The 17287-nt window shown below is 33.5% G+C and overlaps 1 protein-coding gene and 1 long non-coding RNA gene across 2 annotated transcripts in view; one reads left to right on the top strand and one right to left on the bottom strand.

The window, feature by feature from the left end:
• The window catches only part of LOC143084333 (uncharacterized), a 118403-nt gene that overhangs the window by 9651 nt on the left and 91465 nt on the right, over window positions 1–17287 (top strand). The window contains exons 4-5 of the mRNA XM_076260744.1: window positions 3864–4076; window positions 16641–16877. Coding sequence (XP_076116859.1) covers window positions 3864–4076; window positions 16641–16877 — 450 coding nt within the window. The remainder of the gene's footprint in view (window positions 1–3863; window positions 4077–16640; window positions 16878–17287) is intronic.
• Window positions 10879–12646, bottom strand: LOC143082068 (uncharacterized). Its single transcript, XR_012980255.1, has 2 exons — window positions 12483–12646; window positions 10879–11111 (listed from the first exon to the last, which is right to left on the bottom strand). It is a non-coding gene; the product is annotated as an uncharacterized LOC143082068 (long non-coding RNA).

The raw sequence follows: 17287 nt of genomic DNA, 5'->3' as shown, positions 1-17287 counted from the left end.
CTACCACTTTTGGGTAGTCCACTTCTCGATGTTCTCTCGAGCTCGGACAGATGCCTCTCGTTTTGGTAGAACTCTTGTCAATCTCTCTGTTGAAGTATCATCATTTTTTTCTTCTAAAATGTTAATTTTTGTTCGGATTTCGAGCGGGTTCAGATTTACTATAGGACGTGAAGTACGTCATGCACTAGTTCGTATTATAGCTGCTCGTGAATAAACAATCGTTTCCGGTGATCAATTCATCAACAACGGCAATGTTCCATCGGGTTTTCTGTAATTTATCCTTTTGAACTTGCACTACATCTCCAACTTAAATAGTTTGTAAATTGTTTCCTGATTGGCGATGAAACTTTCTCTTAGCGTTTATGCAGTTCTTGTTTTCCACTATTCACGGCAATGTACTCAATATTCGGTTGTGGATACGGCATTAAAGTTATTCTTCTTCCGTACAGTAAGTGTGACGGAGTTAACGGTTCCTCGTCCTCAATATCCGGTGATACGTAGGTCAATGGTTTTTAATGATGGCTTATATTTCTGTCAGAATTGTTTGAAGTGTATCCATGGTAACGTAAGATCTACCTAATGTTTTCCTCAAACATGTTTTTGTAATTCCTATAAAGCGTTCCATCATCCACCATAGAAGGGCGCTCTTTTAGGTCCAAATCTTAAATTTATTCCATATGTTGACAACGTATCGTTTACCGATGGTGATTGAGTTAATTTCTTTAATGTTTCGCAGTGTATTCGACTTGTACGATGAGACGTTGTTCCGATAGTTCTACACTAATATTAAGACAGCTTCATTCCGTATTATTTAAATTCAATATAAAGAAATAGATAAGTTTAACTTTAAATATTTTGTTCTGTTTGGTGCTCTATTTTTGCTGTAAAATACTGGTACATTGAAATTTGGTTACGTTTTCCCCCAATGATATATAAAACATTTCCCCGATGATATATAAAAAATTTCCCCGATGATATATAAAACTTTTCCCCGATGATATATAAAACTTTTCCCCAATGATAGATAAAACTTTTCCCCGATGATATATAAAACTTTTCCCCGATGATATATAAAAAATTTCCCCGATGATATATAAAACTTTTCCCCGATGATATATAAAACTTTTCCCCAATGATAGATAAAACTTTTCCCCGATGATATATAAAACTTTTCCTCGATGATATATAAAACTTTTCCCCGATGATATATAAAACTTTTCTCCGATGATATATACAAATTTTCCCCGATGATATATAAAACATTTTTCCGATGATATATAAAAATTTCCCCGATGATATATAAAACTTTTCCCCAATGATATATAAAACTTTCCCCGATGATATATAAAACTTTTCCCCGATGATATATAAAACTTCTCCCCGATGATATATAAAACTTCTCCCCGATGATATATAAAACTTTTCCCCAATGATATAAAACTTTCCCCCAATGATATATAAAACTTTTCCCAAATGATATATAAAACTTTCCCCGATGATATATAAAACTTTTCCCTAATGATATATAAAACTTTCCCCCAATGATATATAAAACTTTTCCCCGATGATATATAAAACTTTTCCCCAATGATATATAAAACTTTTCCCCAATGATATATAAAACTTTTCCCCAAAGATATATAAATTTTCTCCCAGATGATATATAAAACTTTTCCCCAATGATATATAAAACTTTTCCCCAATGATATATAAAACTTCTCCCCGATGATATATAAAACTTTTCTTCAATGATATAAAACTTTCCCCCAATGATATATAAAAATTTTCCCCGATGATATATAAAACTTTTCCCCGATGATATATAAAAATTTTCCCCGATGATATATAAAACTTTTCCCCGATGATATATAAAAATTTTCCCCGATGATATATAAAACTTTCCCCCAATGATATATAAAACTTTCCCCGATGATATATAAAACTTTCCCCCAATGATATATAAAACTTTTCCCCAATGATATATAAAACTTTCCCCGATGATATATAAAACTTTTCCCGAATGATATATAAAACTTTCCCCCAATGATAAATAAAACTTTTCCCCGATGATATATAAAACATTTTTCCGGTGATATATAAAAAAATTCCCCGATGATATATAAAACTTTTCCCCGATGATATATAAAACTTTCCCCCAATGATATATAAAACTTTCCCCGATGATATATAAAACTTTTCCCCGATGATATATAAAACTTCTCCCCGATGATATATAAAACTTTTCCCCAATGATATATAAAACTTTCCCCCAATGATATATAAAACTTTTCCCCGATGATATATAAAACTTCTCCCCGATGATATATAAAAAAATTCCCCGATGATATACAAAACTTTTCCCCAATGATATATAAAACTTTCCCCGATGATATATAAAACTTTTCCCCGATGATATATAAAACTTCTCCCCGATGATATATAAAACTTCTCCCCGATGATATATAAAACTTTTCCCCAATGATATATAAAACTTTCCCCGATGATATATAAAACTTTCCCCCAATGATATATAAAACTTTTCCCCGATGATATATAAAACTTTTCCCCAATGATATATAAAACTTTTCCCCAATGATATATAAAACTTCTCCCCGATGATATATAAAACTTTTCCCCAATGATATATAAAACTTCTCCCCGATGATATATAAAACTTTTCCCCAATGATATAAAACTTTCCCCCAATGATATATAAAACTTTTCCCCAATGATATATAAAACTTTTCCCCGATGATATATAAAACTTTTCCCCGATGATATATAAAACTTCTCCCCGATGATATATAAAACTTTTCCCAAATGATATATAAAACTTTTCCCCAATGATATATAAAACTTCTCCCCGATGATATATAAAACTTTTCCCCAAGGATATAAAACTTTCCCCCAATGATATATAAAACTTTTCCCCAATAATATATAAAACTTTTCCCCGATGATATATAAAACTTCTCCCCGATGATATATAAAACATTTCCCCGATGATATATAAAACTGTTCCCCGATGATATATAAAACTTTCCCCCAATGATATATGAAACTTTTCCCCAATGATATACGAAACTTCTCCCCGATGATATATAAAACATTTCCCCGATGATATATAAAACTGTTCCCCGATGATATATAAAACTTTCCCCCAATGATATATAAAACTTTCCCCCAATGATATACAAAACTTTCCCCCAATGATATATAAAACTTCTCCCCGATGATATATAAAACTTTTCCCCGATGATATATAAAACTTTTCCCCAATGATATATAAAACTTTTCCCCGATGATATATAAAACATTTCCCCGATGATATATAGAACTTTTCCCCGATGATATATAAAACTTTTCCCCGATGATATATAAAACTTTTCCCCGATGATATATAAAACTTCTCCCCGATGATATATAAAACTTTTCCCCGAGCATTTGTGTTATTAACATGTAAATACTTAAAATAGTCTATATCAGGGTTGAGAACAAGATAAAAATCACCACATATCATTTAGCTATCATTACCAAAATCATCTATAATTGACATAATTTGATCATAAAAAAATGAAGTATCTATATTTGGTCCATAAATAGTTACAAATGTAAAATGTAAAGTATCAACAACTAAGTCTTATACTAAATAATTGCCACCAACATCTTTTTTTATGACCTTCAACCCATAATTATTATTAAAAATAACTGCTACATCTCTTGAATATGAACTATATGATGAAAAAAACCCTATCATATCCCATCATAGCTAAAGAAGTGTTTTTTCATTGTTGGTTCTGTTAACCATTATTCCATACTGACATTAAAGGCTTTTCAATAAATTAAGTAATGTTTAATTTCAGATTTTGTTAACATTGCAAAAGGAAAGCCCACCTCAATGTCTGCTCCAAAATATGTCGAGCATGCGGATTCTTGGAGAGCTAATGATGGGAATTACGGGGCAGTTGTTGATCAATGTGCATACCCACATATAGATGTTGTTCCTAGTTGGTGGAAGGTTAATCTACTAGCCTATTACGAGATTCATCGGGTAATCATTTATAGTAACTATTTAGGTAAGTATAGCATATGTATTTACTTTATTACAGTCCGATATGCGGTTTAATTAGAACAAAAGAATTCGACCTCTTGTGTTTAGAAGGTAGAAAAGTGAAACAAACTTTGTATACGGTTGTCAAGATGTCACAAAAGTTACTTTCCGTAAAGTCATTATAAATATTTGCATTCACGTTGTTTAATTTTCATATTGTACAATTGTTAACAATGCAACTTGCAAACAATCGTTTTTAAAACGACCATAAGTCAAGCTGTTACGTCATTTAGGGGTCTCCTTAAAAACTGCTACTTTTTTTTGCCCGACATAGAAAAAATCTGGGGAAAATTACAAAAATTGAGAAATGAATTGTCAATCGTTTAAGACCATTCCAAAGTGGCACACCTAAAATTGACATTTGGACGCAATTTCAAAGTTAGATGTTATATGTATATGTCAATAAATTTACGCATCGAACGCACCTGTCCTATATATGTAACATCACATGACTTTTAAGTAATAAAAACTCATTTTTTAAAAATAATATTTGCATTTTTGACATGTTTTTTTCTTAAACAATTACATTAACGTCAACAGTCATAATTTCTGTATTATTTAAAAAAGTTTTGTTACACATTTTGTTACATCTTAGTTATACAGTAACCCGGATTGGTTGATCATTGTGAAAGAGGGACGAAAGATACCAAAGGGACAGTCAAACTCATAAATCTAAAGCAAACTGACAACGCCATGGCTAAAAATAAAAAAAGACAAACAGAAAAACAATAGTACACATGACACAACATAGAAAACTAAAGAATAAACAACACGAACCCCACCAAAAACTAGGGATGATCTCAGGTGCTCCGGAAGGGTAAGAAGATCCTGCTCCACATGTGGCACCCGTCGTGTTGCTTATGTGATTACAAATCCGGTAAATAGTCTATTTCGGTAGGTCACATTCATGAAAGGGAAGGGGATTGTAGTTACGACGTAAGGAACATATCCGATATCATTTGTGAAACGGTTATTCCATAACGGTGAACCAACTCGTGATGGCGTCCGTAAAATTTACGAAGGGATGATTTCAACTTCACCATTTGGAACTCTTGGTTTAATAACTTCCTTGTGGGCAGTAACCCTCTATCATGATAGGAAATGCAAGCACGGGAATATCGTATCAATTGGGAGATATATACCCCGTATGCAGGTGCTGCTGGAATGTTGCTACTTAGAAATGGAAAGTTCACAATTGGAAAACTGAAATCATCTCTTTTGTCGTAAAGTTTTGTTTTCAACCGACCCTCATTGTCAATTTCTAGATGTAAGTCAAGATATGAAGCCGACTTAACTGTATCTGTAGTATCCTTTATCTCCAATTCGATGGGATAGATGCGTTCCACATAGTCACCAAATTTTGAATTGTTTAGTTAAAGAACGTCATCTATATAGCGGAAAGTAGAGTTAAAGGATATTGCTAACTTCTTATCTTTCTTCCTAAGAAGTTCCTGTATGAAGTCAGTCTCATAATAATAAAGAAACCAATTAGAGGGGCACAGTTTGTTCCCATTGGTATGCCGACAGTCTGTTGAAAAACACGTCCTCCGAACGTTACAAATATGTTGTCAATCAAGAAATCAAGCATCTTGATAATATCGGTTTCAGAGAATTTTTTGTTTGAATCAGAGTGATTTTTTACAAAGTATGATTTATCCCTCCCTAAGACAAGATACTTGTATCTACGTTGGCCATTCTTTTTTATAAAGCAAAGTAATACCAACTCTTTCAATTTGTCTTTTAGTTTGGAATGTGGAATACTTGTGTAAAGAGTAGAAAAGTCAAATGTTTAAATACTGTTACAAGATGAAAGAGAGTTAGATTGTATGTACTCTAAAAAATCTTTGGAATTTTTAAGTATCCACATCTGATTCACGCCACCTCTTGAATAGGCAGTTTCACAATAACTTTGAAAACCGTTTTTGATTGCTGATAAAATAGATGTTAATAATTTCGAAAGAGGTTTCGTGGAGCACTTGGAAGACCCAGCAATATACCGTTGTTTGTAAGGACACTTATGTAGTTTAGGTATCCAATACAGTGATGGAAGATCCAGTTCTTCATCTTTGGTTGAAATACCAAAGGAACAAAGAACAGACCTATGATTATCCAGGATTTCCTCTTTGGTAAGTGTCGTGAGGGTATATGTTGAGTTTCCAAGTGAATTGTCTATACCTAAAACGTTTATCAAGCAATTAATGTAGTGACTTTTACAGACAAAAACGATGTTATATGGGGCTTTGTCTGCGGGGACAACAACAAAAGTCAACATATTTATCATGGAGGTCGGATAAGTGTTTAGCAACATTTGGGTCTTTAAAGATTGACGTAGCATGGGCATTGATGGACCCATTCAGTTTCTTAATTCTGATTTGTATTAACGACCTCACTGCCTTAATCCATTCGGATAGAGTGTCTACGTCTTCCTTTTCACGTTTAGCCCATTGCCTGGCATAATCCTCGACTGAATCCATCAAAATTTTAAAGTTGTATTTCCAATTGATGGATTTAGGCTCACGATATTTCGGACCTTTCGATAACACATTTCGTAAAGAAGTGTTATTAACAATGTTAAGGTCACCGGTAATAACGTGGCCAGCAGGATTATATGTGAATTGGGAACTAGCACAAGTGCAATCAGGAGGTTTAGACTTGAAGTCGTCAATATCGAGATTCTGCAAAACGCGTTTGTAATTGAACATTTTAGTTGCAATAGGTTTGGTATAGGTATAAGAAATTATTGGTACAGACTGGTCTTTGAAATAAGGAGGTATTTTCGATGTAACTAATTTATGATGAAGGATATTGCCTAGGTTGACGCCATCGAGACTTTTGTTGGCAAAGGAAAGATTTAGAAAAGATCTTTTCTCTTTTTCATCTTTTCCAATGCGAACTGGCTTGAAAAGTCTGTGACTTGCAATATCCGAAATTATAGCTTGAAGTTTGTATTGGTTTGAATGAGGGTTTGTAACAGTGGATTCCAAACATAAATTGAACAGAGAATGAAGTTTTGAAAGGAGTAATGAATAAAGTTTCGTGCGAATGTGATGAATACCTAACGGCTTTTGTATGAATGGCAGCAAGTCATTAATAGAGACATCATGCAGAGAAGGTGATGTATAATGACGATGACCATGACTGCGTCTACGTCGAGGAGTCGAGTTGAAAATATTCATCACATTCACCGAGTTACACGAAGGACTAGATAGAATACCAATACCATCAATTTTGTCATTGCAGCCATACGGTGTTGCAGTTCCCAATTGTCTAATCCAGTAGTCTTATCTTTTTGTCTACGGAGAGTCGTTGAAAGATTAGGATTGTTAGAGCTATGGTATATCTTTTCGATAATGTGAACTGTCATAGAAACGATGGAATGATCGGGCTGATTGAAATGCTGGTATAGAATGTCGTTAGCATTGAGGTTAATGTCTGATCTATGACCGCACATACGTTTGTTTAGCCTTCCTTTCGTTTCACCGACGTATACCAATCCGCAAAGGTTGCACTCTAATCCATAGACGACATTTATCGATTTACAATTCAGATCATCGTAACTTCTGGTAAAATATGACTTCTTGGTCAAATTTCTAGTGAATTCAGCATCTGTAATTAAAATAGCACAAGTTTTGCAGCCTTTGGTCTCACATTTTGAAATGCGACAGTGTTGTACTGTGTCATCAAAAACCAAAATGTCTTTAAGGAGAACTGAACATGGCTGTATATGTGTAATATTGCTATTGTCACTAGGACGATGATCTGTGTTTGAGATATTTGTCATGTCTGGTGATGAGGGGACACCTGCCATATCAGACGACACCTTGTGCATGTTGACGTCTGTTTCGGACCTTTTTATACTGGGCGACGTCCGAGCCAGTTTCCTGTTTGATCTTCGTAAGTTCATGCAATTGTAGTTTTGCTACTGGGCGGATGATGTCCTCGGGGACAAAATGTCCACCAGCAGAGACATCGACCCAGTGGTAATAAAAGAGGGACGAAAGATACCAAAGGGACAGTCAAACTCATAAATCTAAAACAAACTGACAACGCCATGGCTAAAAATGAAAAAGACAAACAGAAAAACAATAGTACACATGACACAACATAGAAAACTGAAGAATAAACAACACGAACTCCACCAAAAACTAGGGATGATCTCAGGTGCTCCGGAAGGGTAAGCAGATCCTGCTGCATTTATTTATATCGTTGTATTCCTTTTGTTTGTGTTAACCAATTGTCGCTCGGAATTGTTTTTTATACATCATTTATTGATCTTGTAATTTCTTGTAATTTAGTTTGCGTCTTATTTCTTTGGTGTCATATTTTGGCTATGTTTGTTTTCGATCATACAGTATAATAAGTCGGTAGTTGCCCGCGAATGTATTTTTTTTTAAATTTCTTGTGACTCTTTGCGTCTTATTTGTTGATTGCAGTTGGTTTTTGTTTTGTGTCATGTGGAGATATGGTGTGATTTTGTTTTTCTTTTGATGTGTTTGCCTCTTAGATTGGGATTGCACTGAGTTATTTCATGATTTCTTTTGTGCTATATTTTCGATACATTTGTATTGCACCACCTACGATAGTAGAGAGGCATTATGTTTCTGGTCTGTGCGTCCGATCGTTCGTTCGTTCGTTCGTCCCGCTTCAGGTTAAAGTTTTTGGTCAAGGTAGTTTTTGATGAAGTTGAAGTCCAATCAACATGATCAACTTGAAACTTAGTAAACATGTTCCCTATGATATGATCTTTCTAAGTTTAACGCAAAATTAAAGTATTGACCCCAATTTCACGGTCCACTGAACATGTAAAATGATAGTGCGAGTGGGGCATCCGTGTACTATGGACACATTCTTGTTAGTCTATCTTATAGCATCTTACAATTGGCTCACTCTATTTTTCTCATACATGCTCAGGCACTATTACAAGTCAAGTACTATAGTAGTACACCGGTGTCTTCATATTTCATGTACTACACATGCGTATATATATTACTCGAATGTGAAACATGCAGCAATACTCCACCAAAGCAAGCCAGGAAACAATCCATCAACAAGGAATTAAGTTTTTCATTTAACTTTAAAGGGGGTATGGTTTTCTTGTCTGAGCGCGACCATATATTGTCCGCCTCCACCAATCAAATATTTTTTTTTCTTTCAAAACTTAACACTTGAAGGTTTAAGAAGATCAGAATTCATAATAATTTTTCTGGTTTTAAATTATGCCTGACAACAATATTTTTTCGAACGAATTTTGGATCAGACGATATTTTTGTTTTAGATGAATCTTACCCCTCACTCTTTTTCACAATTTCGAAGTTAAATTTTCGTTCTCGTATGTAAATAACCAGCACAAAGACTCATTTTTTTTTTATACATTTGAAGATTTCCATCGCACTGTTCAAACCAATATTCAGTGGCGGATGTAGAATTTTATATTAGGAGGGAGGGGGGGGGGGGGGGGGGGGCTGACTGAGCTAAGGGGAGCTCGCTCCAGTCATGCTTCAGTGATTCCCTATGTTTAATTAAACATATTTTTCCGACGTTAGCCCCCCCCCCCCCCGAATCCGCCTTTATTCTTTAAAACGTTGTTCTTGTACATACTTACCTCCATATGATATTGTCTCAAGTCTTCAATCTTTGCAAACACTTACAATCAACCAAGCCGTTGCTAAGACGGTGCTTAAAAGAGCAGCGGCTTGGGTTAAAATTGTACTTACTAGACAGTTTTTCATAATCTGTTACAGTTTTGTACAAGAGTTAGTCCTTTGTTATTTTAATAATAAAAACGGAACTATTATGATGTTAAGGGAAATATCGAGTTTGCTTGATATTGACAAATGAAAAATTCAAGTCACATGGTAATGTTTGGGATGCTTAAACCTTTGACATATTTTGTACGTTGAAAAATGAATATACTAATTTAAAGACCGTTTGTGGGTGTTAACATTTACGGTTGACTAGCATATTTTATGTAGAATGTACAACCTGTTTTATTTAAAAAGAAATGATGATTGTAAAAGATAATGAAAATTAAGCATATGCTCTTTATTCTGTTCTTGAACAGGGCTCCAATTAAAAAAAAAAAAATGAAGGGTTCAGCTGATCAAGTTTTATCATGTTTTTCTTTGTCTAATATGTTCTATTAATTTGTATTGTAGTCCTGTAATATTATGTTGTCATTTCAATGTTATATTTCACTTTGCCATTAAAGTGCGAGGTTTGGCATGCCACAAAACCAGGTTCAACCCACCACTTTTATTCCCCTTTAAAAGTGTCCTGTACCAAGTCAGGAAGATTTCCATTGTTATATTATTGTTCGTTTCTGTGTGTGTTGCATTTTAACGTTGAGTCGTTTGTGTTTTCTCTTATTTTTGAGAAATTGAGATAAGACGTGGCACGGTACTTGTCTATCCCAAATTCATGTATTTGGTTTTCATGTTATATTTGTTATTCTCGTGGTGTTTTGTCTGATGCTTGGTCCGTTTCTGTGTGTGTTACGTTTCGGTGTTATGTCGTTGTTTTCCTCTTATATTTAATGCGTTTCCCTCGGTTTGTTTGTTGTCCATGGATTTATGAGTTTTGAACAGCGATATACTACTGTTGCCTTTATCTATGAAGAAGGAGAAAGGGGAAACCAATGGCACTGCTATATCATCTCAGAAATTATATAAATTATTACCATCAGTATTACAAGGCTATGAAGGATGCATTCACATCTCTTCTGTTATGGAAACGTTTGACAAATTATGTATATAAAAAAAACAAGTTCCTTTTGTGGCATAACTTTATTCATATAGATTATTTCTCCTACATATCTTTATATATTGCTTTCTTTAGTTCAAATTGGAATCTCAGATAAGCATCTGGTACTTTTAAACCTCTCCTTTCTGTTCTATGCCTCTGGTCGACATGTGTACTTCAGAATAATTCCTGACTGTCGGATGTACAGCAGAACTTTCACATAACTTCTTGATAAAACTGCTGTCTATCTCCCTTTTCGACACTGCAAACATAAAAATCGAACAGGCAATTAAAGAGGGGATTGCAACCACATGTTCCCCGTACAAACGGATCGGAACTAAGAGCTCTTTCCCGGATCTGCCACTGGATTTATACATCAGATGCATCACAAAATGTAAACATGTTATTAAATATACTAGAATATGAAATAAAGAAAAATTTAAAATATTAATCGAAAATGTTGAATTATAATTTATGTCTACGAAACCCAAAGTTCCTACTTAATTGGCCTTGTTTTCAAATCATATCAAATGTTTTCATTGGTCTTCACATGTTAGAATAATGTAGGTTATTGCATATTCTTCAGAGCTGTATCTTGAACTAATGAATTGAAAAAGAGGGGATGGATATACGTACTAAACATTAATTTTGTCTGTATTTTCAACATATCTAACAAACATGTGAGAAAAATTAGTTTTAGAATACGAAATATCTCTCTCATTCTGTAAACAAATATTGTAGGATTGTTAAGGTATTTTGGTGTTTTTGACCCCCCCTTTTTTTGTAATGTACACCACAAAAAAACATTTAGTTAGGATAAAGAATTAATAAACGATAGTCCTATAATGTAAGGCTTCAGATTTTCATTTCATTTACATTCAACATGTTTATCGGATTTTTTATTATATCAATGTTGAACCGTTATTTTTTATCGGATTTTTTTGAACTACCAATGTCGAACCGTTGAACCGTTCAACATTGATAGTAAACAAAAGTTCGACAAAAAATGTTGAATGTAAATGATATGAATCTCCGGTCTTATATTAGAGGACAACATATAAGACTTCTGAGATTCATATCATTTACATTCAACGGTTTTATCGGATTTTGTTTTACTACTTTGAACCGTTCAGCATCAATGTTAAAAAAAAATCCGATATAACAACGTTGAATATAAGTGATATGAACCTCCGAAGTCTTATATAATAGCACTACGGTAAATAGAATAATTGAAATTCAGTTAATTGAGTGTGGGAGGCTATTTTAATCCACTTTATGAGTGTGTATTATATAATGTTACAATGTAACAAACCTATCGAACACACCGTGAAAAATAACATTATCTCCCCTGGAAATGCTTAACAACAAGATACAAAAAGCTGCTACCTTTTTTTGCCCTGTATAACATAATTATGAAAACACATTACATAGATAGGGAATGCTGTGCTTGTGTACACGTTTGAATGTGTAGGTGGCACACTCAGAACGATCGTCTCTCGATTTTTTAAAAAAATTCGTCCCAGCCATTCCGGGTTCACGTAGCAACACGTTTCTTTCCTTTCCAGCTATTCCTGATTATGAATAAATCCAAAACATGCATTTATCCCAAAGCAACAACTATTAAACAACTCACCTATACCAATGGTGATCGTCTAATTCCTAGCTGATTCCTTTAATCGTACCTTTCTTGACGACACCCATCGTTGTAGCGTCTACCATTGGAGGTAGCTAAATTACATGATTTGACAGGAGAGCGAAATAAACAAGGGGAGCAATTTTATCGAACCGCATTCCGGACTGTATTAGAGACATCTAAAAGTTTTACAAACGGGATGCAAAGCTGACACCACTTTCATACGTTATACGTCATCTAAAGGAGTAGACCTGGGTCTGTGAACGTTTTAAAAGGAGTAGAGTTGGGTATGTGAACGTATTTAAAGGAGTAGACCTGGGTCTGTGAACGTATTTAAAGGAGTAGACTTAGGTCTGTGAACGTATTTAAAGGAGTAGACCTTGGTCTGTGAACGTATTTAAAGAAGTAGACCTGAGTCTGTGAACGTATTTAAAGGAGTAGACCTGGGTTTGTGAACGTATTTAAAGAAGAAGACCTGGGTCTGTGAACATATTTAAAGGAGTAGACCTGGGTCTGTGAACGTATTTAAAGGAGTAGACCTGGATCTAAGAATGTATTTAAAGAAGATTCTATTTACGGTATTAGAGACATGCGTAAATTATGGTTTATTTACGGGAGTTGACCAGGGTTAAAGGAAACACCCCTTTATTAGAGACATCTATAAGTTATACTTTACTTTAGGGAGTAGACCAGGGGTTAAAGGAGATACCTTTTTATTAGAGACATCTATAAGTTATACTTTACTTCAGAGAGTAGACCAGTGTTAAAAGTAGACACCTCTTTATTAGAGACATCTATAAATAGTTGTTTATTTACGGGAGTAGACCAGGGTTAGAGGAGACACCTCTTTATTAGATACGCCTATAATTTATAGTTTATTTACGGGAATAGACCAGGGTTAAAGGAGACACCTCTTTATTAGACACACCTATAGTTTATAGTTTATTTACGGGAGTAGACCAAGGTTAAAAAAGACACCTCTTTATTAGAGACATCTATAAGTTATACTTTACTTTAAGAATGTAGACCAGGGTATAAGCAGACAAATCTTTATAAATATTAGAGACATCTATAAGTTATAATTTACTGTAGGGAGTAGACCAGGGTTAAAGGAAACACCTCTTTATTAGAGACATCTATAAGTTACATTGTATACTTTACTTTAGGGAGTAGACCAGGGGTTAAAGGAGACACCTCTTTAATAGAGACATCTATAAGTTATACCTTACTTTAGGGAGTAGACCAGGGTTAAAAGAAACACCTCTTTATTTGAGATATCTATCATGAATCTTATGGCAACAATCTGCATTTATTTGATACAAAATATTGCAAAAAAGGGGGGTGAGCATGTCACAAAAATCTCAAAAATTTGGTCCAAAGGAAAATTTCAATCAATTACAGTAATACATTTCCTGAAACCATAAGTATATATGGGTCAGAATTTACTGTCATGGAATTTGTGTTACATCTGACAATTTCTTAAAATGTATAGTCAATTAAGATTCAGAATGAATAAAACATAAAATGGAAGAAAACTTGCATGATGATGATATAAATAATCCCAATAGAATTCCACTTTTTCTGATGCAAGTGTTTCTTATACTAAATTTCAATGTGATTTTTGGTGGACATTTTGTTGAATTTATCGTGTCCGTAAAAATCATGTGGTTAAAAATACGTCTCAGTTGATTGTATCTTTCAAATACTCTTTGCTATATGAATATTAATATCAATAAGAGGTGTTAGATAACTATTTAATGGTGCTTAATAGGGTATACATGTCATATTAAAACGAGAAAATAGGTTATATTTGCAGAAATTGAAGATGTAACATTTTGTGTCATAAATGTTACATCCAAAAAATGTTACTTAAAACAGCTTTGAGATGTTCCCTGTCAAAAACATGCAGATTTACCCGGAGATAAACTGTTCCAACATTCGGTTATAATGTTGTGCATGGACGGTTTTTCCTAGAAGTACTTCAAATATGCAAGTGTTGGACATCCATGAAAATAGTGTCAATTTGTTACATCTTATATACAACACTAATAAATTAAATAAAAGAGAACCAATTAACATAATAGCAATATTCAATTGATGTTTTAAAAAGTTTATGACATAATGTCATACTAATGTACAACCATATTCAACACATGCAGTCTTTTCAACTTTCAATGGAAGAAAACAAGGTTGCAAAATTGAAGGAAGTGCAAACCAGACATTAGTTACATCATGTACATGAAATATTTCAGTTATATTTATTACATAAATATACATGTAATGAAGGATTACTGTGATTAATTTTGTTATTTCTAAATCTGATATCATCAAGATTGTTAACCTGACAAATTTGGTACGGCTAAGTTTGATGTAAACAGATTTATGATAGATGAAGAATGGTACAACCATTTCGCTGCAATAAGTCCGTGTAGAATATGGTTTCATTGTTACACCCTTGAATTGTTTGTCAAAATTTAGGCTAATGAAAAATTCATGAATAAAAGTAACCCAATTTACACACGGAGATTAGTTCACATTGCACCACAATATTAATACTAGGAAAGGTCCATGAAAAGATAGCTAATATAGATACTGCAGTATATGGTGTAACACTGAAACTAAATCAATTTTTGATGTAACAAAGACAACAAATTTGAAAAATAGTTTATAATAAAAAAAGTATGAGGACCCAATTGGATTTAGTCGACTTTTTTTTTTATCTGCACCATGCATTTCTGATATCCTGTAACCTTTCACCAAAAATTGATTGTGGTATATTCAGAAACATGAAAAGAAAACCGAAATTGTGTCCTGTTACATCCATGAGTTTAAAAGTGAAATTTCTTGAATATGGTTCAAAATTAGACAGAATACTGCTAGTATTTAATCTGTTTAGAGATAATGAACAGACTTAACCCTACACAGATGTTAAATTGTTCATAGAATTTCTGAAAACCAGTATTTACAAGAAGTTTTGGAGTCTGTGTTACATCATTCAATGAAATGAAAAAATGCCACTAATATCATGTTGCATGAACAAGTTATCTTTTTGCATACAGAAATGGAAAGGCCTTGATCCCTAGGTTTAATTTACAGTGGCCTTTTCATTTTATGAGTAGTTTTAAATTTTCTAAAAAGACAGTTTTGGATGTAACAAAAATTTCATGACAGTAAATTCTGACCCATATCTATCAAGAGGTCCCCCAAAACATATATGCATTTCTGCTTGTTTTTCCATAAAATTGAATTGAAAAGATCGAGCATCAAAGCTTTGTTGATAACACTACAATAATTCATGGACCTATGGACGGTACGGATAGGAAAATACGTACTGTCAAACACTTAAATGGCCTATTAAACATGCTGAAAAACAATGTTAATGTTCATATAAACTAACTAAGAAGCTAAGGCTATATTAGTCTTCAAATATCTAAAAATCAATTTTATTGTACAGAAACTTTCTAATTTAAAAATTAAAAATGGCCATAATGCGAAACTAACTTTCTAACTGTGTTGATATAGCCTTCCATGTGGGTCTATATGATAATTTAGATTGTTTGTACAATGTTTTATAGGCCATTTTTCTGTTTGACAGTCCGTATTTTCCTATCTGTACCGCCCTTAGTCCTAGATCTATAAATTAATGTAGTGTTTTTCAACGAAGATTTTTGCTCGAACTTTTGAAATCAATTTTAAAGAAAAACGAGCAAAAATGAATATATTTAACTGGAGTTGATATTGCCATTTTGAAGTGATATTGAACTATTGCATAACCATATGGAAATTGCCCACTTGATTTTGTCATTTATGTTTTACAAGAAATATAACATGCCATATTTGCTTCATCATCAGGAGCAGTAACATTTTATTTAAGTTTGGTCCTTGCAGAACTAACTGTCAGACCCAATTGTAGAAACTATCAGAATATTAAGTCACAAAAAAATTCTTGTGAAGATTTTTTGTGTCTTACAAATAACCTTCATAGTCAGATTGGAGGTTAGTGACTACATATGTTAACAGCAGAATTAACCAGCAATGGCGCAAATGTGCATGGTTTCTTCAACAGGAATCTGATTGAAGAAGTACAGATTACCTAACATATAAATACAAAGATTGCATCCAAAATAATTTCACGTATGAAATTCTTTCTTTTCATAGGCCAACAATGTAGAATGACTCTGCTAGGACGCAATTATAGAGGACATGTTAATATAACCAGAGCGGGTAGAACATGTCAGGCTTGGAGTTCGGTAACCCCACACAAACATCATTTTAATGAGACAATGGCTGATCAGAAGAACTATTGTCGTAATCCAGATAGTGAGCCGGAAGGTCCATGGTGCTATACAACTGATGTCAACTCTAGATGGGAGTATTGTGATGTACATTATTGTGGTATGTTGCACTTTGCATTTTTATTTGACTTTAAAAAAGTTTATACCATTGACAGAATCAGACCTTGATAATAGATTATTAGTATCGGACTTTGTTCAAGTAAAAGTTTAAAGGTGTATGGATAAAATTTTCAAATCAATGATCCTCACATGAAAATGGCTACTGTAGTTATCATTTTCAATTTCAAACTAGTATTTAATGGTTTTTGGAAAGATAGGAACTTGTTTCAATTCTTTCCTAAGGAACTGGTCTCCAAACAAAAAGTTGACAGGTTAGCTACTAAATCTATACACACTCATATATACTCACAATTGTTCTCATGTCTGTGTTCATATGTATAAGTGAACTGGAAAGAAATGTGGTTACATCTTAATTTAGAGGTTTTTAAAAAAAAATAATACTCATTACTT

Source organism: Mytilus galloprovincialis, chromosome 7 (assembly GCF_965363235.1).
Source record: "Mytilus galloprovincialis chromosome 7, xbMytGall1.hap1.1, whole genome shotgun sequence".
NCBI lineage: Eukaryota > Metazoa > Mollusca > Bivalvia > Mytilida > Mytilidae > Mytilus > Mytilus galloprovincialis.
Note: the sequence above shows the minus strand (reverse complement) of the source record. Positions and strands in the feature narration are given on the sequence as shown.